Here is a 20,211-nt window from a genome sequence, read left to right on the forward strand (position 1 = left end):
GCACACAGCATCGGATACAATAATTGACTAACGTTCTTTTGATAAGAAAACAAAAATATTTTTCTATTTATCCCGACGTTCCTTGTGCTTTTATCTTCCTCTCTCATCCCATAAATCTAAAAATCTCACTCAAGATTTCTAAAATACCCTTTTAGATGCTGTCATGTACCCACGCGCTCAAATTGCGAGTGGGCTTCTTACAATCATGGAAACAGCCGTAACATGTCCACGGAATCGGGACACCAACTCACAAAGAGTCACCACAAGTGTTTACTTCGTTCTGCTCGACACTTTGTCTATATACTCAGTACCCCACCCACACATGTGGTCGTTCCACGTACCTGCTACTGCCACTACTACTCGATACCCATCGCACCATTTTATTGCTCTCACTTTTTTTCCACCGCCATGTCTCCGCCACCCTCACGGCCGTTCTAAAACCATCGCCACAAAAAACGAAAGCTCCTACTGCCATGTCAAACCAAGACTCCCCAACATTTCACTGGCACTACTCAGATTTCGACGACAGTAACTTTCAAATCCGTGGCCGCACCCTCTTCTTCGCGGTGGTTCTCTTTTGCGTAATCCTTTTCATAACCCTTATTTACTTGTACGCCAGGTGGGTCTGCCGGCTCCCTCCCTTCAGTTCCCGCCCGCGCCTTCTTCCTCACGCGCCGTCGGGGCCGCCCGCGCCTCGAGGTTTGGATCTGAATGCGATTAGCAACTTGCCCATAATTTTGCACCGGGCGTTGTCGGCGAATCCGAACGAGGGAGAATGCGCGATATGCCTTGGGATTTTTCAGGACGGTGAAAAGGTAAAAGTTTTGCCTGATTGCAACCACCGTTATCATTCCGAGTGCATAGACGAGTGGCTCAGAAGTCAATCCAGTTGTCCGCTTTGTCGAGCTTCTCTCCGAGTTGACTCTCCTGTTTGAGGTCGCCTGAGTTCCTGCTCTTTTTCCTATTTTTGGCTCTTCTTTTTTTCTTTATCAAGGAAGAAAAAAAGAAAGAGCAGATACTAGTAGCACAAGTTTTCCTTTTGTTTTTTCCTCCTTTTATTTACTTGTATTATTAACTAGGAATAATATTTAAATATTTGGTTGCGTATATGCATATATATATATATATGGGATTCAGAGGCATAATTGTTTAAACGAATTATGTGCAGTTATATATATATATATTGATCTTTGGTGCTTTTGGACCGCAGTTGGACTTGTAAATATCATCACATGTCGTTTATCTGATTTGGACTAAAGTAGGGAGCTGGGGGGATAATTCAACACCACAAATTAATTCATAAAGAGCTGGGGAGTAATGCATCATTAATAATTGTCTGGGGGAAAAGGAGAAGAAGGCCAACATTGTATTGTATTGTATATTTGTATTGTAGTAGCAAATGGAGGATTCCCAACCGTCCAAATTTCTCAGATTCCTTTTGATTTTTCAGAATTCATTACCATGAAGCTACGCTGACGTTTTTGGCCTTCGAATTGAATTGACGCGGACAAAACTGTCGAATTAGAATGGCAACAAAGGCAACATCATTTATGTGACGTGACGTAATAAATTTGGATGCTTTTACTGTTTATGTTTTTTGAAGGATAATCATCATGTATGTAACCTTAGCTAATAAGGCGAGTGGAATTGGTTTCTTTTCAGCATTCAGAACTCGGAAGCGCACGGTTAATAATTAATGTCTCAGAATTTAATTTAACTGATACAGACAGACATTAAACAAATAAATAATGACTGAAATCGTTTATTCATTCGACTTCTTTTCATTTTTCATGTACAAGTTTCTTGTAGGCTAAAAAAGAATTAATTTGTTGACGGTAGGGTTGAATTGAATGAGAAGGCACGAAGGATTATAAAGACTTTAAAACTTTCCGCTTACAGGAAAAGCAAAAAAGCAAAGAAAGGAAAAGGTTGATGATAATTTTAATTGGTAGTCAGATATTGCTATGAAAGACTCGAAGCTTCCAAATTTTATAAGTGCGTGCATGATTACCGCCTAACCTACACATTAGGTGCCACGTTAGCTTCATAAGATAAGAGAGTGCTAACAAAAAATACAAATGAGGAAGGAAAAGCAAAAAACGGAAAGTACCACCACATTAAGCATTCTTTCGTTTTGATAAAGAAGATTGAGTGGGAACAAATTTGATTAATCTATTATGGGCTGAGGAAGATAACGTAATTGTCGGAAACCACCAATAATAGTCTTTTTGCCAACTGCCGACATAAGAGCTAGTTAATGAACCAACCAGTTCGACGATACAATAACGTCCCTTGACTTGGTTTCATTTTGTTTATGGCGTATGTTTCCACAATCCACGCGGCGGAGATTACGACACTTCTTCGTCGCATGGAGGAGGATAACTACAGAATAAACATGTATGCTTATCCTTTTCACCTTTTCTTCTTCTTTTCTTTCTTAAAAGCGGCAAAATGTGCTCATTTAAGCCGTACATGGTGATTTTCCTCTTACCTATATCAATAATACGTAATACTTCCTCCGTCCCACTTTGATAGTCCTGTATTCCTTTTTCATCTGTCCCAAATTATAGTCCACTTTTCAATTAAAGAATGTAGTTGTATTTTAATTTTCCTAAAATACCCTTATTCAATGTAAGTAGTTGTTACTATAAACCTACCCCATTTAATGAGAGTTGATTCTTTTTTTACCATCAATTCAAGTTCTCATAAAGTTGTACCATATTTAATGTAAGGGTATTTTAGAAAAGTAGCAATCTAAGTTTACTTTTCCAACAAAGTTAATTACTTTTTCTTAAACTGTGTGAAAAAATAAACAGGACTATCAAAGTCGGACGGAGGGAGTAATAATCTTCTGGAGAATTGTACGACTTTAGTAGGATTTTCCAATTTCAGTGGCTTCCAACTAGGGGTGTAATCGAGCCGAGTCGAGCTCGAGTATTGCTATACTCGAGCTCGACTCGACTCATATACACCAAAGCTCGAGCTCGACTCGAGCTCGAGCGAGCCCAAAAAATCGATACTCGAGACTCGACTCGAAAAATTTCCTTTAGGCTCGAGGCTCGAAAATTTTTTTCATTTTAGGTCTTTTTACAATTATGTTATTACTTTTTTGCCATTATAGGATTTTATTATAAAGAATGATATATTGTAAATTTCATATAACTTATACCCATAATGGTCATTTTATAATTATAATACATATATATTATTTAAATTATAAATATATTATTTAAATAACTCCGGCTCGTCGAGCTACTCGACTCGACTCGAGTTGGGCTATTTCGACTCGAAACTCGACTCGATTTTCATTCGAGTTACTCGAAACTCGGCTCGAACTCGGTCAACCCGAGTTCGAGCCGAGTCGTTGACCGAGCTACTCGCGAGTAGCTCGGCTCGCATACATCCCTACTTCCAACTCGCCTATGGGGTTGCAAGTGGGGTATCAGAAATTAGTGGTAATTAATTCCAGTCTACCACACGGGTCAATGCTGAAAAGGTTTTTATAAAATAATGTACACCTTTTTTATGCGGTTTCGTACATATGTTCTTATCTTTTCATTATTATTTGCCGTGGGCCTTCCTAAAATATGATTTTAGGTAGAAATAGAGTAAATTGACCAAAAATACATCATGATAATTGACCAAAAATACATCATGATGATCTTCTTCACTCTACTTGTCTTTCCCTCCCCCGTTTTACGCGCTATGAACTTGATACCTACAAAGATATATTATTATCTTTGTGATCTTTTTTATTGTTTTAGTTCACATATATACCGTGTGTGTTTTTGTTCTCACGTAGCTTTATCATTCACTAATATTATTTTGGTACAATAACCGTTTTAATCTCGTCCTCACTTATTTATACTTAAGAAACACATGCATAATAAAGTTGTGTTTAAACTCTTTAAAAAAAAAAATGCTTTGGCTAAAAAGTTTAGAAAATTTTCGGAACAATAAATAATCTTTCAAAAGATACAGCTCTGGGCATGATGTGTCCAGTGAACAACAACATCTTGCATCTCAGCAAAAGGAACAACACAACAGTTGACGGAAAGTACCATACGTCGACAGCAGGATTCGAACCTGCGCAGGCAAAGCCCAACAGATTTCGAGTCTGTCTCCTTAACCACTCGGACATATCGACGGTGTTCCAATTTGCACTCCCGATGCCTTTGTGCTCACATATATATCTTGCAACAAAATGTTTGAGAAACACCAAAAAGCGCCCACCGTGGGGCTCGAACCCACGACCACAAGGTTAAGAGCCTTGCGCTCTACCGACTGAGCTAGACGGGCACTTGTGACTAAATGTTGATGCCAACAAAAATCTTTTTCAAATTGCAATATTACAGCAGAGTTGACAGGCTTGGTGAAATGCGAATGAATAGTCCTCTTACTTTCTGCCCTTTATGGTCTTTTAGGGCTTAACGCCCACGGTCAAACTAAACAGTACTACTAGTAAATAACACTAAATTCACAATGCCAATCGCTTGATATATATATTACTCTTCACTATTCGTCCTGTTAAGCACGTTGACTTCCTTATTCAAGCGTCTTAAACAACTCTTTGGTCTTTTGCGGTCTCAGTTTTCACCAATTAATTTTCTTCACGGTTCTGCTAAAAACAAATGTACGTCTTTGGGACCTCAGCTGAATTATGAGCTAAGAAGCAGCAGAATCATCCACCTCACAGCCAGCCTAAGCCTAAGGATGAGGTTGGTACCCCCACAACGCCACTTTGACGCTCATGTGCCCATCAGTCCTGGAAAGGATTCCAGCAAAACATCATTGAGATCCTCACCAAATTCCTGCAGTCCTACTACATACATTTGCTTATGGGTGCTTCAATAGGAGTTTTTTTTTTCCCAAAATAATTCAGTTCTAGAGAAAATATTCCCAAGGTAACACAAGGCTGAAATAATATATCTTTTCTAATGTATTTGATGCCACATTGACTTTTAATGTAAAAATCTATTTCTACATTTACATGATACACCATCTCTATCTTTTACTCTCTTTTATTTGGCATTACGGGATAGAATTTATTATATGAGTTGCACCAAATCTACTTAAAAATAATATTTTAATTCTAAACTTTATTGTTCCAAATTAGCGCTCTTTATACAAGAATTTCAACACGGTTAATCATTTGCCTTTGTTTTACCATTGATAGTAGAACGATTATTTTTTTCAGGCATAAAAAGATTTTGAATTTGGGCATATATTCTCCTCTTCTTTTCTTATTAATCATATAGCATGTATTATTGTATAATCAAAGAAATTATTGACTTTTTCATTTTTTTTCTTTCCTCCCTCCTTACTGAGATATATACTTGAAAGAATAAAATTGCTGTGATAAATTCTTATAGGTAATTTGTTTGATCCTATTTTTAAGATGCCACATAGTTATTTATTCAGGTTTAGAAGTAATTTGGAAAAACTGAAGTACTAATAAGAAAGTATTAGAAGCCTTTTGTAAAGGGACACAAAAAAAAGTTTGAAAAGTCTTATGCGGACTAAGTAGTTTTTTTTTTTTTCCTTTTGAATACTAATAGGTTATAAAGCGAAGTACTATTACTGTGGGAAAATTTCGTAAACAAACTCACTTCGATAGCTTAAAAAGCGAAATCAAATCTGCATGCAATTCTTTATCCACTCTCTATTCTTTATCAGTTTTTTCATTACCCAGTGTCCTCTTAAAACACCCATATGGTCCGATCCTATTTCTTCCTCTATTTTCGCTGAACCTCCAAATCACAAATCCTGGTAGAACCATAACTTTAAAATGCATAAATCATAGATTGCTTTTTCGGGAAAATTGATCCTTTCCCTTGATTCACGTTGAGAGGAAACTTTGGGAGCAAATAACAGTGAATGTCGGGTGTATTAGCCCCAGTCCATAGCCATGGGTATCACCTTATTTTTGGCAGTGCATAGTTCACACGGTATGCCATCAACTGCTTCAAGAATGAGAAAGTAGCGAGGTGAGGCAGAATTAAATCCGAAAGCCAGTTTATAGAAAAATGCGTAGGACGCCTGCTAAAGAAACTTGAGCTAAAAATAACAGTATTACATCGACCCACATAACAAAAACAGTACAAAAATGTACTAACATGGACCACCACGTTTTCATAGAATACATATTATCCTCTGATTGCCGCCTACCAGCTGCAAAAAATTGCCTCCACTACCAAAGAATATTACAAAAATAGAAAAAAGAAATATCCACACCCTACGACAAACAACACAAAATGGCATTATTTTTATGTCAACCTTCATCCAGGCCCATGAACTTGCTTGGGAAATATCGGGACTAAAATGATAAAGAGGTGTAACCAACAAACTCAATGTGTAAAGGGCCCAATCTGTCGGTTCCCATTTCAGCCCAAAGCACATTGCATTGCGAATTTCAGACCACACATCTTCACCCTCAATAAGAGCCCATGGGAGGCATTCCAAAAGGTGGCATTGGCGGCATACCCATTCCACTCATTGGTGGTGGAGGGGCTGAAAAACCTCCTCCCATACCTGCCCCTCCCATACCCGGCATTGGTGGTGCAGGCAAAGCAAGTGGCAGCAACTGAGCATACATATTCTGCAGTAAACAGAGAGCAAATTAGCACCATTAGAGGGAAAAAGACACCGAAAACAGGCAGTAAAACGTTGTTAAGACGTGGAGCTCCCACTCTCAGGTCAGACTCTATCTCAAAAACAAGAGCATCTTCCTCATAAAGGAACAACAAGTACCTGCTGCTTAATAACGTCCTTCTCTTCATTCTCTTTTGCCCTTGCTTCATTCATAGCTTCAATTCTGTCCTTGACTAATTCATCAACTTTGCCAGTGTACTCACGGATAAACTGCATAAAAAGAAGCCCCAAAAAATTGACTGCTAAGCAGAAAGCAAACCACAGAAAATGCAAGCAGGTCCAGACTTTTTCAAATGGAAAACATAATTACAAGAAGAAATATAATCCAATTTCAGTTGCAATCCTATAGACACACAAAGAAAGTGAGACCTGCAAGAGATACGGGAAAGCAAAGTCGATCATATTGTTCATCCAAGCAAGCTCAAGAGCAACATCCGCACGAATCAAATCATAACAAACAAAGAGGCATGATGCGAAGCATTCCTTCTTTCCCTGCAGAATCACCAAAAAGTAATTAGATAATTGCTTCATGTATCAAAGTTCACAGGGGACTATTTTTGCTTCCTGACTTGCATGAGCATTGTAAAAAAGCCTACCAAAGTGAGGGGAAGCAAAAGAAAAGAACATGCAAATAGACCAGTGATGTGCATAATAAAAGGGTTCTAATCCTTTCTCAACATAGATCAAGAACTATTTTCCCAGAATCAACATCATGGGAGCTAGTTCAATGAAATATGGGATGCAGTGAAACAAGCTTGTACCGATTATTCACATGTTTACAAACACCAAACGCATTCCACAAACTAAAATTGCCAGCTTCATGGACATCATGAAGCTTCCCAGAAAATATACCTGTTCAATAAAGTAAACGAGCAGCTCCTCGGCAAGTTCACGATCTCCAGACTGAGAAGCCGTCTCCATTGCATCTTTGTACAGGTTGTCTTTCTTTGACAGTGCAATTGATTGCTTCCATCTACCGGCCTTCTTATAGATATAAGCAGCAACACGTCTCATCTCAAGCAACTCGTGTTTCTCAATCTGCACAAAAATAAGCAAATAGGCTAAGAAGTGATCAAACCCCAAATAAAAATTTTGTTAAGTGACGAAACAAAACATTACCTTCTGTGCAAGGCCAATCTGATCAAAATTATCATGTAAATCAATTGATTCACGTAATCTGTCATAGTCTTCCTCCTCAACATAGATCTCATTGAGTGCCTCATTAACAGCAGAAACATTGTTGCTCTGAACTGCAACCATGTATGGCTTCACCAGTCGTAAATGGCCAGCCTAATATTCAGACAAAAATGCTTCAGCAATCAAATGCCTGTTTTCTCAAAATTGAAGCCAAGAAAATATTTACAACAGAAAAATAACATTACTGCACGAAGACAAACCTTTCTCATTATATCCACCACTCTTGTATGGTCAACACGAAGTGCAAGGACATTCAGAAGATCATTTATGAGATCAGGATGCTCCTGCAAGTAGAAATGCACTGCTTTGTAGTATAGCTCAACGTTTGCAACTTTTACTACAATGTCTTTGAACTGCATATGATCCCAAGCATCTGGCGAATGGTTCATGACAGTAGTGGCAGCATTATCAAATTCATCATATTGAAAATACAAATAGGTAAGCTCTTTCCAGTGTTGCTGCTCATCACAAGCTCGGATAAGCTTGGGAATGTTAAGACGGGTAGAAAATAACTTGATATGCTCCATGAGCTTCTCATAGCGGTATCTTGCATAAAGGACTCCAAGTTCTGTAAATATGCCCATATGCGCACGCTCCAATCCCAAACCGCTTTCCATAAGAGAGATTAACTCGTTGAAGCATCCTCTGTTTTGGTAATACTCGCTGACTTCTTCAAGGTCATCCACCTATAACATTCACAAAAGAATAATTCTAAATTTAGATAAATTTTAATTTAATTGCAAGTTCTATTTTATTTAGGAGAGCTTTAACTGCTCCAAAAAAATTGAAAGAACTTCAATACATAGTCAACGCCAAAAGTCGTTAGGCCCCCGGATTTTGTTTTAGCATAGGCCCCCAGATGTTATGTTAAGTGGGTCCAGATAACAACGTGACTGCTATTAATAGGTTATCCAAGGAGCAGAAATCAACAATACCTGTACAATAATATTAAGCCCACAAATCTGAGCCAAACGGAACTCCTCAGCATCAACACAAGCAAAGCAAACTTCTTTCCATGTCTTTGAGCTATTGGCCTTCCTCGCCGCATCAACAGCACCTTGAAATTGCTTCAACTTCACAAGTGTACTTGCCAACTTGGCCCAGTTAGAAATGAAAGCAAATATGATCTTTGCAGCCTCATATAAGGCCTCATCATACAAGCGATCACCCACATTGGGAAGATTAGCAACATTTGGCATGAGAATAAATTCCTCAATATCACCCAATCTATCAATTTTGGCATATGCATAAATGAGCTCACTGTCCACCTTGGGCTCCTTTGCTTTCTGCCTAACCATCAGAAGATACTTCACCAAGTCATGGTAGACATCGGCATCTTCAGCAGCTTGTATCACCTCCAAGAATTGTGTAGCATCATCTGCACGGATGAAGGACTCAATTGCATCACTAACTAATCCCTCCCTGAGCTGGGCTTTAGCAACCTGGCTCCAAACGGTATCTTCTTCAACACGGAATGCAAACTCTACGGCACGGTTAATGTCTCGGATATTATCCAATAACACATTGACAGCTTGCACATTCAAATTGAACTTCTTGAAAATCGCAAAAGCCTCTTCATATAGTTGGCCCTCCACAGCCACTTCCCCCACTGCAGGTCCATCAAAGTTGTCAAGCCTGTTAATGTAGTCCATAACTCTAGAAGGATCAGCTTTGATGGCTGTCAAAATGAGTAGGTTTTGCAGATTGAAGTTTCCACTAAACGCAGAGTTTTGAAGCACAATCTTTTCAAGAAGCTCAATAAGTTCATGTGGAAGATCTGCTGTCATGAATGCTTTGACAGCAGCAGAAACTTGTTCAGGGCTCTTGCTTTCAGGCAAAGCAGTAGATACAACTTGGTCAATGAGTTGCCTCCTATATTCATTTTCAGGGTTCAGGACCTTCTCCCACAGATCACCGTCCATCCTTTCAACTACATACCTACAAAAAAACAAGTCAAAGCATTACCAACCAATCAGCAGACCAAACAGCAAATTAAGCACAGAAAACCAACCAACCTGGCCTGCAACTTAAACAGGGAGTTCTTATTTGTTACATTGATGAGTTCATCATCACACTGCCCTCTCCGATAGGCAACAACAGCAAGGGTAGGATCACGCTTCTCACAGTATTTGCCCACAACACGTGAATCATAATATGGGTTGGTAGTGAGAAAGTGCTCAGGGTTATTATTACTGTCTATAATGATCTTTCCAAGTGCATTGTGCACATGCACATCCTGGCTTCCTTCGCTCACAAGATGCTCCAAAAATTGGGTAAGTAACCGAAGCCGGTTCCTGCAATCAGAAGTTCACAGTTAATAAGTCCACCGACATGCTAAGTACAGGTTGTTTTAGCAACGAAAAAGCACCTTTTCTCACACTCGTCCACGAGAGGCTCAACAGGAAGAAGCGAACGGACAGAGAGAATCAAGCCTTTAATAAAATCTTCGGGACATTCATCGTCTAGCAGCTGCCCCACAACTAGTGGAGCATTTCCAGGATTGACCTATGTACACATGAAAAAAAGGAATTCAGCTTCAGAGTGTATGCACCATTTACTAAAAATTGTAGGTTCTCAAAAGCAACTGACCTTCTGCACATATCCTTCAATATACCGGAGCATGTTGTTTGTATACAGGTAGTGTGTAAGATCTGGAACAAAACCAAATCGATCGCACACATTTATTAGGGGTCTAGCATCCGGAAGCTTGGCTTCCATCAAGAAATTTTTAGTCTTCTCTGGGTCATAGAAATTTGATTCCCTTGTAACACGCTCAACCTCCTTGATCTGCCCTGTCTTTGCAGCTGCTTCAATATACTTAAAATGGATGTCAGGGTCCTCACTGCAACAACCAGAGTTTAAAATATGAAGGCAACAGACTAAAAATAGAGAAAATGGCCAAGTCAAAAACGAAGAAGAGTCACTTCATTTCCAACATATCTCACCTTGAGCTCAGATAAGACCCCAAGAAGAAGTACAATCCTTCATACGATTTGAATTGCTCAAAAATTTTTATACAAGGTTCAACACCCAATTGCTCACAATATTCTTTGGCAACCTGCAAGCACCGAGAGATTGGTAAGCTGCGTTCTAATGCAAGGTTTAGTTCAAGGAAAGAGCAGAGGAAGGGAAAGGAAGAAATCTACTGCTTGAAAGCAAGGAGTTGGAGACAAAGGTAACAAGAGAAACAAAGCAGCAAATCAACTACACTCAACCTCAATCCATTGCCCATTTATTTTATATTTTAAATCATTTAATTCAATTTTATCTTTTAATTATCCTCTCTGACAACCATCTCACACAATGGGAGTGTAAGCACTTGACAGTATTCACATCACCCATACTTTGCATTGTCCCAATCAAGCCCTCTTCATGGAAGAGGAACATCTGTCTAACAATCAGGACCATCCATCAAAAATGGAAATTAAATCCACCATCCCACCCCCACCCCCACTTAGAGAAAAAAGAAAAAATATATATAAAAACAGGTCCAACAACATTAACAACAAGAAGAAACATAATTTCAAGCAATTCCAGACAGTAAATCAACATATAGTTAGACATGGTACAATCACCTCAGCAGTTCACCATTGCCCAAAATTATTATTTTTTTTTTTAAAAAAAAAAAACCTTTCCTCGAAAAGTAAAACAAAGACAGGAATATTTACCTGAACAATAATCTGAAGGTTGCCCCTCAAATTCACTAAAAGAAGGTCCTTCATGCACTCCAAAGCCCATTCTCGAGAAAGAGTCCCAAAGAATTCTACGAGACCCTGGAATATAACAGAAAATATTACATCCAGTCCAACAATGCGCAGTTCATGTTGCTATCCAAAAAAAATAGTAACCAACCTGCGGCTCAATTGCATGAGTGTTCACAATAACACGCTTTATATCTGGCAATTCAGTGTAGTGCTGCAAAAACAATTGAATGTTCAGGTTGATAGAAAACTAGAATAATGTACAGCAATACAAGGAAAAAATTTCATGAATGAAAATCAACCTGAAGAGCTCGAATATAAAGGCCAGCTTTTTCACAGAGCTGAGCAATGCGAGGACGGTCATAATGGCTAAACATACCATTTGCTAAAATTGCATCAGCCACATTAGGAAAAGTGACAAGATTGATTTCCAGGACCTATAAAGAAGAAAATTTCAAACATGTGGAAACCTAAAAGGATAAACAAATGGAAATTGCTTTGATTAGATTGTACTTAAGCAACCTTAGTTTGAAGATAAGCATGTTCGGGCAAATTGGGCTTCAGAACATCCAACAGAAAAGCTGTTGCCTCACGAATCATGTTTCTCTGGAGAACATCAATAAATGTTACAGAGAGTTGGATATTACAATATTAAAGAAAGTACAGCAAGCAGAGCACACGAAGCAATTCTCTAATAAAAGAGCACAATCTGAGAAAGTTACACTAGATGATCAGAAATAGCACGCATTTTAACCTGAAGAAAGAGATCTGTTATAGTATTGTAGTCAACAGGACAACCTCCCTCCATTTGGGACATCATGAGGGCAAAATTAACAGCTCCCTGGAAAAGCAGATTAAATAAGTCATTCATCTTCACTACCATTGAGTACAACTACAGATGAATGATCTCATGCAATACCACGTTGACTAGAAGAAGAAATTTCCCAATTACAAACAAACAATATTAAGAGAACTATCAGAGAAAGACTACACATGGAACGTAACATCAGCCTGACACTAATTAAGTACATAAGCACTTGAAGAAACTGATGAACATAATCTCTCTATTACTATTCCATACATACCTGGGGATCTGAACGAAGAATTGTTTGCAGAAGGAAAAGATAATCGGGTGTATAGCCAACCTGTTTCAGCAAGATCAATCAATACATGAATCCTGCTAGCTAAGCATTATCATGAACATAGTAAAACAAAGTACACAACCAGTTACCATAACAAATCAATGACAGCAGTAAGAAACCAGCATTTGTCTGCTAGAAATCAGCAATATGGGCAAAGAAAGCATTCCATGCGTAAACATAAATTTAATAATGACGCTAACCTGCTTGGAGTAAATCAATATTTTGTCAAACTCCCTCCGTTCAGCAAAAGCTGCAACAACTTTTGGAGTTGCCCTTGCTTTTATATATATTTTAAGTGCAAGATCATTATCAACAGTCTACCAAAAAAATAAAATGTAAGTTAAAACTTACCAAAATGCTCTGCCAATATTAGACTGTTAACGACCAATAGATCATCAAAATTGCAGAATAAGCAGCAAATTGCAAACCTTCACAAGGTCACCCAGCTCCTCACTGCATTCAAGCTTATCCTCAGCCAACCAGTTCTCCAAAAGATTCTTCTTGTTCTGGTTGACAACAAGACGGGACAGCTCCAATGACTCAAATGCGTTCAGTTTTCCTCTGGTTAAAAGTGTCCCAAAGTACTGCAGCAAGGGTGGTGTTTGTCCAGCTTGGACGGGAACACTCTGCGAATAAGAAAAATTAAATGTTTGATATAATTTAGCATCTCCAATCAACTCCCCAAAAAAAATACCCATAGTTTAGATGAGAAGAGACAGTAAAATCAAATTGACATTACCAAAAAGCAACCAAACAGAGACCTATTCCATGTATGCAACAAGTACCTGAAATTTTGCAACAGTGTCAGGAGTACGAAGGATGCCTCGTGGAGATTCAGCAGCAAGCTCAGCAGCCTCCTTGTACTTTGTCTGAGCAAACAACTCCTGGAAACGCTGGACAACCTGAAACAGAAAATGCAAAAGTGTTTTCAGTAATGCATATCATCACAAATGAGTGGTGCTTATATCATATTATTGATTCAGCTATATCAATGAAGTTCTCCATCGACAGAGAGGTGCTACACAATGCTATAACACAAATACCCTTCAGAGGAAAAACTAACATACCAAATTCTCTGCACCAGGAAGATTCCCTCTTTTGGCAAGATTCACAGCAAGCTCTAGATTATTTAACTGAGAAAACAAAAGAAAGCATCAGAACTATGAATATTATATGGAAAAAAAGTTGAATCACTAGTTTTCATAGTATGCAAGTACTAAACGTACTTGGCCACTAACAAAAGGTACAATTGTTGCCTCATTCACAGTGGCAAGCAACACTTGGCCTCGTCTATTGATGGCATAAAAACCCCCCACAGATGTCGCTTCAGACGTCAAAAATATAGGATCTGGACTGATTCTATTTCTGTAAACTGCAGTAGCTGTTTCCAGATCGTATACAAAGAGAAGTCCAAGCTTTGTGATCACATATATCAAACTATATTTGTGGGAAATCTGTTATCAACCACCAATTTCTGTTAAACATGATATTTAAAACAAGGAAAAAGCGTCCAATCAAAAAACAAAATAAGAAAAAGGTTATTACAATATACCTGCATAGCTACTGGAAAGTCATCAGCAAAATCTGGAGGGAAGAAAAGATCTGCTTGTTTCTTTGTAAAAGATGGCTTCCCTGCAAGCACTAGAAACAGTTAAACCACTAGAAAAGCCAAATTAGCCCAAAAAAAATATCCAGCAAACATAATAGGCCCTAAAATCATGCAACACATGCGTAAACACCCAACATGCTACCAATCACCACCCCCTTTTGTTTTGTGTGGGGGGGGGGGGTATATATATGCAGCAAACTTAATTAAAAAGACAGTCCTATTCCCCAAAAAAAAAAGGAACACAGACATGACCATAGTTATATGAACTGCTCTCTTGGAGCCAAAGAACTCACAAATATCATACTGAATAAGCAAAACCAAAAAAGGCAAAGGAGGCAAAGTGTTCAAAAATGACAGGATCAAAGGTCAATTTAAACACCTGGCTGTGCTCCAAGCTCTATAACATGCAATTTCGAGGAAATCTGTCCAGCATTGGAGGTTTTTGTTGCAAAAGAGATAAGAATGGAATCCTTATCATTTCCTGGTACCTGTGTGATGAACAGAGAAAAATCACACACACATAAACCAACTTGCTCAGGGAAAAATCAAGGCAACTCTACCACGTCAAACTATTATCAATACCCTGAAAGAGGCAAATGATGCAGCATGAGCTTCAAGTGCTTGGCTCCGCTGCTGATCCACAGAATAGAGTTGCATACTTCCTTTTACCAGCTGAGGCCTCTGTTACATAGCAAGTGCGCCAAAGAAGGTAAAGAATCAAAGATGAGCCAAAAAAGGAAAAACCAACATGTTCATTATCCTAAAAGGCAAATAACAACAAAATTAATGTCGTCAAGAAGAACAGAAGGAACCAAAGGGAAGGAAAAATGAAAAGGATTGGGAGGAGAACTTGGCAAGACAGAGATCATAGAACAGGGCAAAGAGATCAAAAAAACTGGGAAAATATCACCGAGATAGCACAGAAACACCAGCTCAACTGCTGAAACCATACATTTAACTAGTAGCTTCCAGCACAAGCGCAAGCTTTAGATTTCACATACGAGATAAGACTACACACCCTTAGCAAGCTTGAAAATCACAAGTTAAGTGCCAAATTAATCTTTTGCTCAATTATGATTCATTTGGCATCTAATAACTGGTTACTCAGAAGACTTCGTCATCGTACCCCCAAAATTCACAGGCAGATATTTACATACAACTCACACTCCATAATTCCATAATATGATTGCCGACAAGATGCAGTTCACTCTCTCTTAACTTGGATGCTTGAGGTATGAAAGGTTCAAGTCATTAGTTCAGTAGTTGCAATCATTCAGTGGATACTCTTCACTACCACATTCTTTTAAGAATGCCCAATGAAGATCCTTCACGGCAATACTAACTGACCAAACATTAGAATGACACCTAGAATAACTAATGCAAGAGAAATAGCAGGAACAGGCTTCTTAAACCACAAGAGTTAAATCCATAAGCTTCGTAAAATAGTTGAAGGATAACCTCTAGTATAATAACACTTTCACTACAGAATCTCCATCACTACTAAAAGAAGAACAAAAAGAAAAACATACAAGAACCACATATGCACAATGTTGTGAGTTACAAAAGCAACAATAAATAAATTGAAAGAGGTAAAAAAAACATATCAATGCATTGGAGATGACAATCAAGATATTCACCACAACTTCCAAACCTAAGAAGAAAAGAGAAGTGCTCAAAATCCATATACAAGTTGCTTCAAAAACAAGAGACAACCTAGAAGCATGCCTAGTACAGGAGCAAAACAGTTTCCCAGTATGAACACAAAACAAACCTCAGGAGATCCAGGTGCAATTCCAATCAAAACCAGCCACTTTTCAGAAGGATCACATTTATAATTGATTATCTGATTGTTGGATAAATTAGCCGTTCTATCAAACATCTTTATAGGTTCAGTGTCACCTGCAAAGAAATGCACAAAAACCAAATAGATAAATCCCAAGAAAATTTGTGTAAGTTTAGCATGTACTACATGTACAAAATCAGAACGAAGAAAAGCATACCATCAATAGACCAATGATATACTGATGTTTGTGTGACCAAGCCCAACATCTTTGGGGTAATCCACTTCCAAAATACAACCTATGGAATAAAGTTCAGAGAATAAGCATGGTAACATCAAATGACTAGCACTCCTAATTATGACAAATCATAATGTAAACTAAAGGTATACAGCATATGAAGAACAACGTAAAAATGCGACATAACAAATGAAAATAAACTGCCAACATCACATAATAAAAGCAGTTACCTGCTCAGGCATCTGATATGATTTCATTTTTGCTTTTGCCTCGATGTTAAATATTTGCAAATGATCTTGAGTAGTTCCAGGAAGTTGAGCTACAGACAGGAAAATCTTGCATCAGTAAAACATTCAACCTGAATTCAAACTCTCATATTCCCACACATACTCAAGATACTGATGAAGTTAACAGGACACAGTACATGAAGAAATTAAAACAGGATGTAGTAGATGAAAAAATTTTAAACATAATACCAGGAACAGCGAATGTAAGTCATGGTATATGATACATAAAGTGTATTTAAAAGGTAGAAATTTCTAAAAAAAGAAAGTAAAAGAAACTTGAGCCTGTTACTTATTAGGATGGTTAAGTATATCAAAGTTGAACTATCTTGCACAAGGATACTAGTTAGATGATGCGTGTGACAGGATGTACAGTTCATTTGCTTCTACTATATAAAAATGAAAACCATCATACACGGGCTGATATATAGCCTACTAATGCATTGCCTGATCAGAGCAAAGCCATTTGTACCGAACAAAGGCAATACACCCTGCCATGCACTGAACAAAGCTAAGACGTATGGTTGGGAATAACTTGAAACAGGCAGTGCAAAATTGATAAAAATTATCACGAGTCCGTACACTATGCTATGCTGACAAGGGAAGTAATAAAAGACTAAAATTTTAAATTGCTGATGATCCTTTTTTTGAACAGAAGATGAACATAATATAAAATTCACCAAAATCTATATGCAAGGACATGTCCACGATAAGAATAAATATCATGCTAGAAAACGGATACTAAGACCATTAGAAGGCATTTCAGTTTCAGTTCCCATCTTAAATATGATACATGCCACTTATGCTGCCTTCAAAATATCAAGCAGCAGGGAGAGTCAAGCATGGACGCTGAATAAAATCACCCCATGCAACTTAACACTAATCATTGCATCATTTTTTTTTATTTTTAGAATAAGAATGAGAAAGATAACCTATGCCACCTCATGACCTATATTTCAAAATATCCTTCCATGTCAAACCTCTTTTAATAGTGAGTTGCCCTTTGTTAAGGAAAAATGTTGTAGGGGATAGAGGGCATACATACAGCCAAACCAACACACAGACCGAAAACACCTCCTCTAAGCTTTTCCGATGCAACATCAACTATGCTACTAAACAAGTTTGATTAAATCAACATAAAAAATGAATCAAGGTCAGCGAAAATACTTAAACATGAATTCCATACCTTTTAAAGCTAATATTCTAGTATTAGGATTCATAAGTGCTGAATCAGCAGTAATTGGCCTCCTCAAAGGTTGCATTGGCATATTCATATCAATAATTACAACAGAGTTTTGTGGCGAAGTCTCCCGTATGCATATATATTTATCAGATTCCATGGTGACGTTGGTAAATGTGATGAACTGCGGATTGATCCCTATGCTGGTCAACTGCAATTCCACGTCAAAACACAAGACAATTTCAACACAATTGATATTCAAATCCCATATTCTCAAATATAATACGCGAAAAGAGCTCAAAAGGCAAAAAAATTTCGCCTCGAACTACATCCTTAAAACGACCGATCTGAAAGCAAACAAAGCCAGACAGATCTAAGCTAAAATTGCCACAATTACAAGTGACAGTAAGCGAAAATGACAAACCAAATCGAGCAATTCTACATCCGATACTACAAACGTAAAACTGATAATTAGGCATGTGACCGTTGCAATGAAGTCTATAAGACTGAAATTGGAGAAATCAAAATTAAGTACATCGCAACTGATATAGAACTCTTCAAGAACATCAAGGCGGAATAGGAAGGTTACCGTAAGGGACTCTTTCATTGTGATCGGAGCGTTAGCGGCCGCCATGGTGGCGAAATCGAAGCTCCGAGATCAAAGCTCCGGATCTGAGAACGACGTAAATAAATCGCTAATCGAAAGCTTGTCAAACGACAGCGTTTTAGACCACTCAAAACGCTGTGAGATCTGAGACGGGGACGAAACCCTCGGACCCTCTCACAAAGCCAGCAATATTTTAGAAAGAAACACAGGGAGAACTGTTTGAGGAAACAAGAGAGATCTAGAGAGAGAGAGAGAGAGAGAGAGAGAGAGAGAGAGTGGAGGAGGAGAGAGGGTTCTTCTAAAGAAAGCAAATGAGTGCGCGATGGCAGTGCTCATATATTTTCCTTGGCCGTATAATTCAATACCATATATTAAATAAATTATTTATTCGTTGTTTGGAATTAAAGATGGGATATTTTTGTCGAAAATTAGAGCAAGCGAGATCCAATCTGGACCGAGCGGGCGAGGGGATGCATATATACTTATTGACAAAATAACAAAAAGGCAAAAAAAATCTAGGATTAGTGAAAAGACGTGCTGAAAGACTTTGAAGATTGACGCTACTGGCGCCCGTATTCGATTTCGCAGGTTCACCCGTGTAACTTTTACTATCTGTTTAAGGGCCTCAATTTTTTCGAAATGAAGTAAATTAAGAAATGTACGTTTAGGATTTTATTTAGACTACGTGATTAATTAGATGTCTTAACGATTAAGATACTTGTATTTAGGATGGCGATCATAACACGGATGCCCATCTATGTAGCACTAGTAAGTACTATGTAGTATGTCAGGAATTGTTATTGCTGCGTCGTCGTTTTAGACGAAATTGGATAAATAGAAGGAAGGGAGCCAACGTTTAAATAGGACGGCGTCATAATGGCTAGAAATCAGACGAATTAGGGCATAAGTGGGACGGCGTCGTTTAGCTAGCAGAATAGGAAATTAGTTAGTCGGTTAGCTTGCCTATTTGTACCCAAGTGATTGGTGGAGGTGGTTAGGAAAGATAATAACAGAATTTTGTTTCCTTCTCTCTCTTCTCAGATTTCCCTCCCATTATCTCTTCCCTCTCTCTCGTCTGAACTCTTCCCCAATTCTTCCCCAATCTCTGATTCTCCCAATTCTCTCTCAATTTCTCCAAGATTCGGGTCAGGTGTCTGACAAAGTGGTATCAGAGCTCCGATCCTTGGACAGAGCTTGGAAGCCAGCAGCTGTCGGAATCATCATTTTCTTCAGATAAGAAGCGAATCATGGCGGAAAGCACTCGATTCAAGACTTTGGAGGAGCAGATCATGAAGCAGGAGCTCAAGATTCAGGAAGTAATAGACTGATTGCATGGTACTCAATCGCAACAGCAGCAAATGCGGGAGGAGCTTCGCACTGAGTTGGCAGAAAACAACAGAAAGATGGATGGGCTGGTGATGGAGATGAAACAAGAATTCAGTGCTTTTATGAAGGCGGTGATGAGTAAGGAAAAGGCAATGCCAGTTGACGACAGGACTCTGACAGAACAAGCACCACTCCTTCCAACGCCACCACTTAGCCAAAGGCTGCAGGGTGGACCAGAAAACAACAGGACAGTAAGCAGAGAAGCAGATAAAATTCTGATTCCAAATCCTCCAAAAATTGATCTGCCTTTGTTTGCTGGGGAGAATCCAAGGGAATGGTTACGGAAATGCAATAAATACTGTTTGAATTATCAAATTCCTGAAGATCAGATGGTAGAGTTATAGAAATGTATCTGGAAGGAAGAGCTGACAATTGGTTCCAAGGGGTAAAATTGAAAAAACCAGAAATATCTTGGGCGATGTTTGGGGAGCTACTG

The 20,211-nt window shown here is 38.4% G+C and overlaps 1 protein-coding gene and 2 non-coding genes across 3 annotated transcripts; all 3 read right to left on the reverse strand.

The window, feature by feature from the left end:
• Nucleotides 1-4,065: 4,065 nt before the first annotated feature.
• TRNAS-CGA lies at nt 4,066-4,147 on the reverse strand. The gene has a single exon. It is a non-coding gene; the product is annotated as a tRNA-Ser (tRNA).
• A 79-nt stretch (nt 4,148-4,226) lies between these two features.
• Nucleotides 4,227-4,299, reverse strand: TRNAK-CUU. The gene has a single exon. It is a non-coding gene; the product is annotated as a tRNA-Lys (tRNA).
• A 1,699-nt stretch (nt 4,300-5,998) lies between these two features.
• LOC113760741 (clathrin heavy chain 1) lies at nt 5,999-18,646 on the reverse strand. The gene is made up of 30 exons (XM_027303438.1): nt 18,372-18,646; nt 17,789-17,993; nt 16,549-16,637; nt 16,301-16,379; nt 16,072-16,199; nt 14,883-14,981; nt 14,680-14,788; nt 14,244-14,323; nt 13,918-14,145; nt 13,759-13,824; nt 13,477-13,593; nt 13,120-13,317; nt 12,892-13,008; nt 12,635-12,694; nt 12,304-12,390; nt 12,072-12,155; nt 11,852-11,986; nt 11,701-11,763; nt 11,517-11,621; nt 10,794-10,906; nt 10,438-10,690; nt 10,217-10,353; nt 9,864-10,142; nt 8,784-9,786; nt 8,049-8,534; nt 7,771-7,941; nt 7,504-7,689; nt 7,021-7,143; nt 6,751-6,861; nt 5,999-6,598 (listed from the first exon to the last, which is right to left on the reverse strand). The coding sequence occupies exons 1-30, from the start codon at nt 18,414-18,416 to the stop codon at nt 6,434-6,436; spliced, it is 5,121 nt and encodes a 1,706-aa protein (XP_027159239.1). The 5' UTR covers nt 18,417-18,646; the 3' UTR covers nt 5,999-6,433.
• Between the last annotated feature and the right edge of the window lie 1,565 nt (nt 18,647-20,211).

This window comes from Coffea eugenioides, chromosome 2 (assembly GCF_003713205.1).
Source record: "Coffea eugenioides isolate CCC68of chromosome 2, Ceug_1.0, whole genome shotgun sequence".
Classification (NCBI taxonomy): Eukaryota; Viridiplantae; Streptophyta; class Magnoliopsida; order Gentianales; family Rubiaceae; genus Coffea; species Coffea eugenioides.

Bases quoted from the DNA above. Each gene is read 5' to 3' on its own strand.
- LOC113760741 (XM_027303438.1), bottom strand. From the start codon at position 18,416: ATGGCGGCCGCTAACGCTCCGATCACAATGAAAGAGTCCCTTACG. The intron at 13,009-13,119 runs GTTTGCAATTTG...TTTTTTTGGTAG, and splicing joins AGCTGGGTGACCTTGTGAAG to ACTGTTGATAATGATCTTGC. The intron at 10,907-11,516 runs GTAAATATTCCT...CGGTGCTTGCAG, and splicing joins ACCTTCAGATTATTGTTCAG to GTTGCCAAAGAATATTGTGA.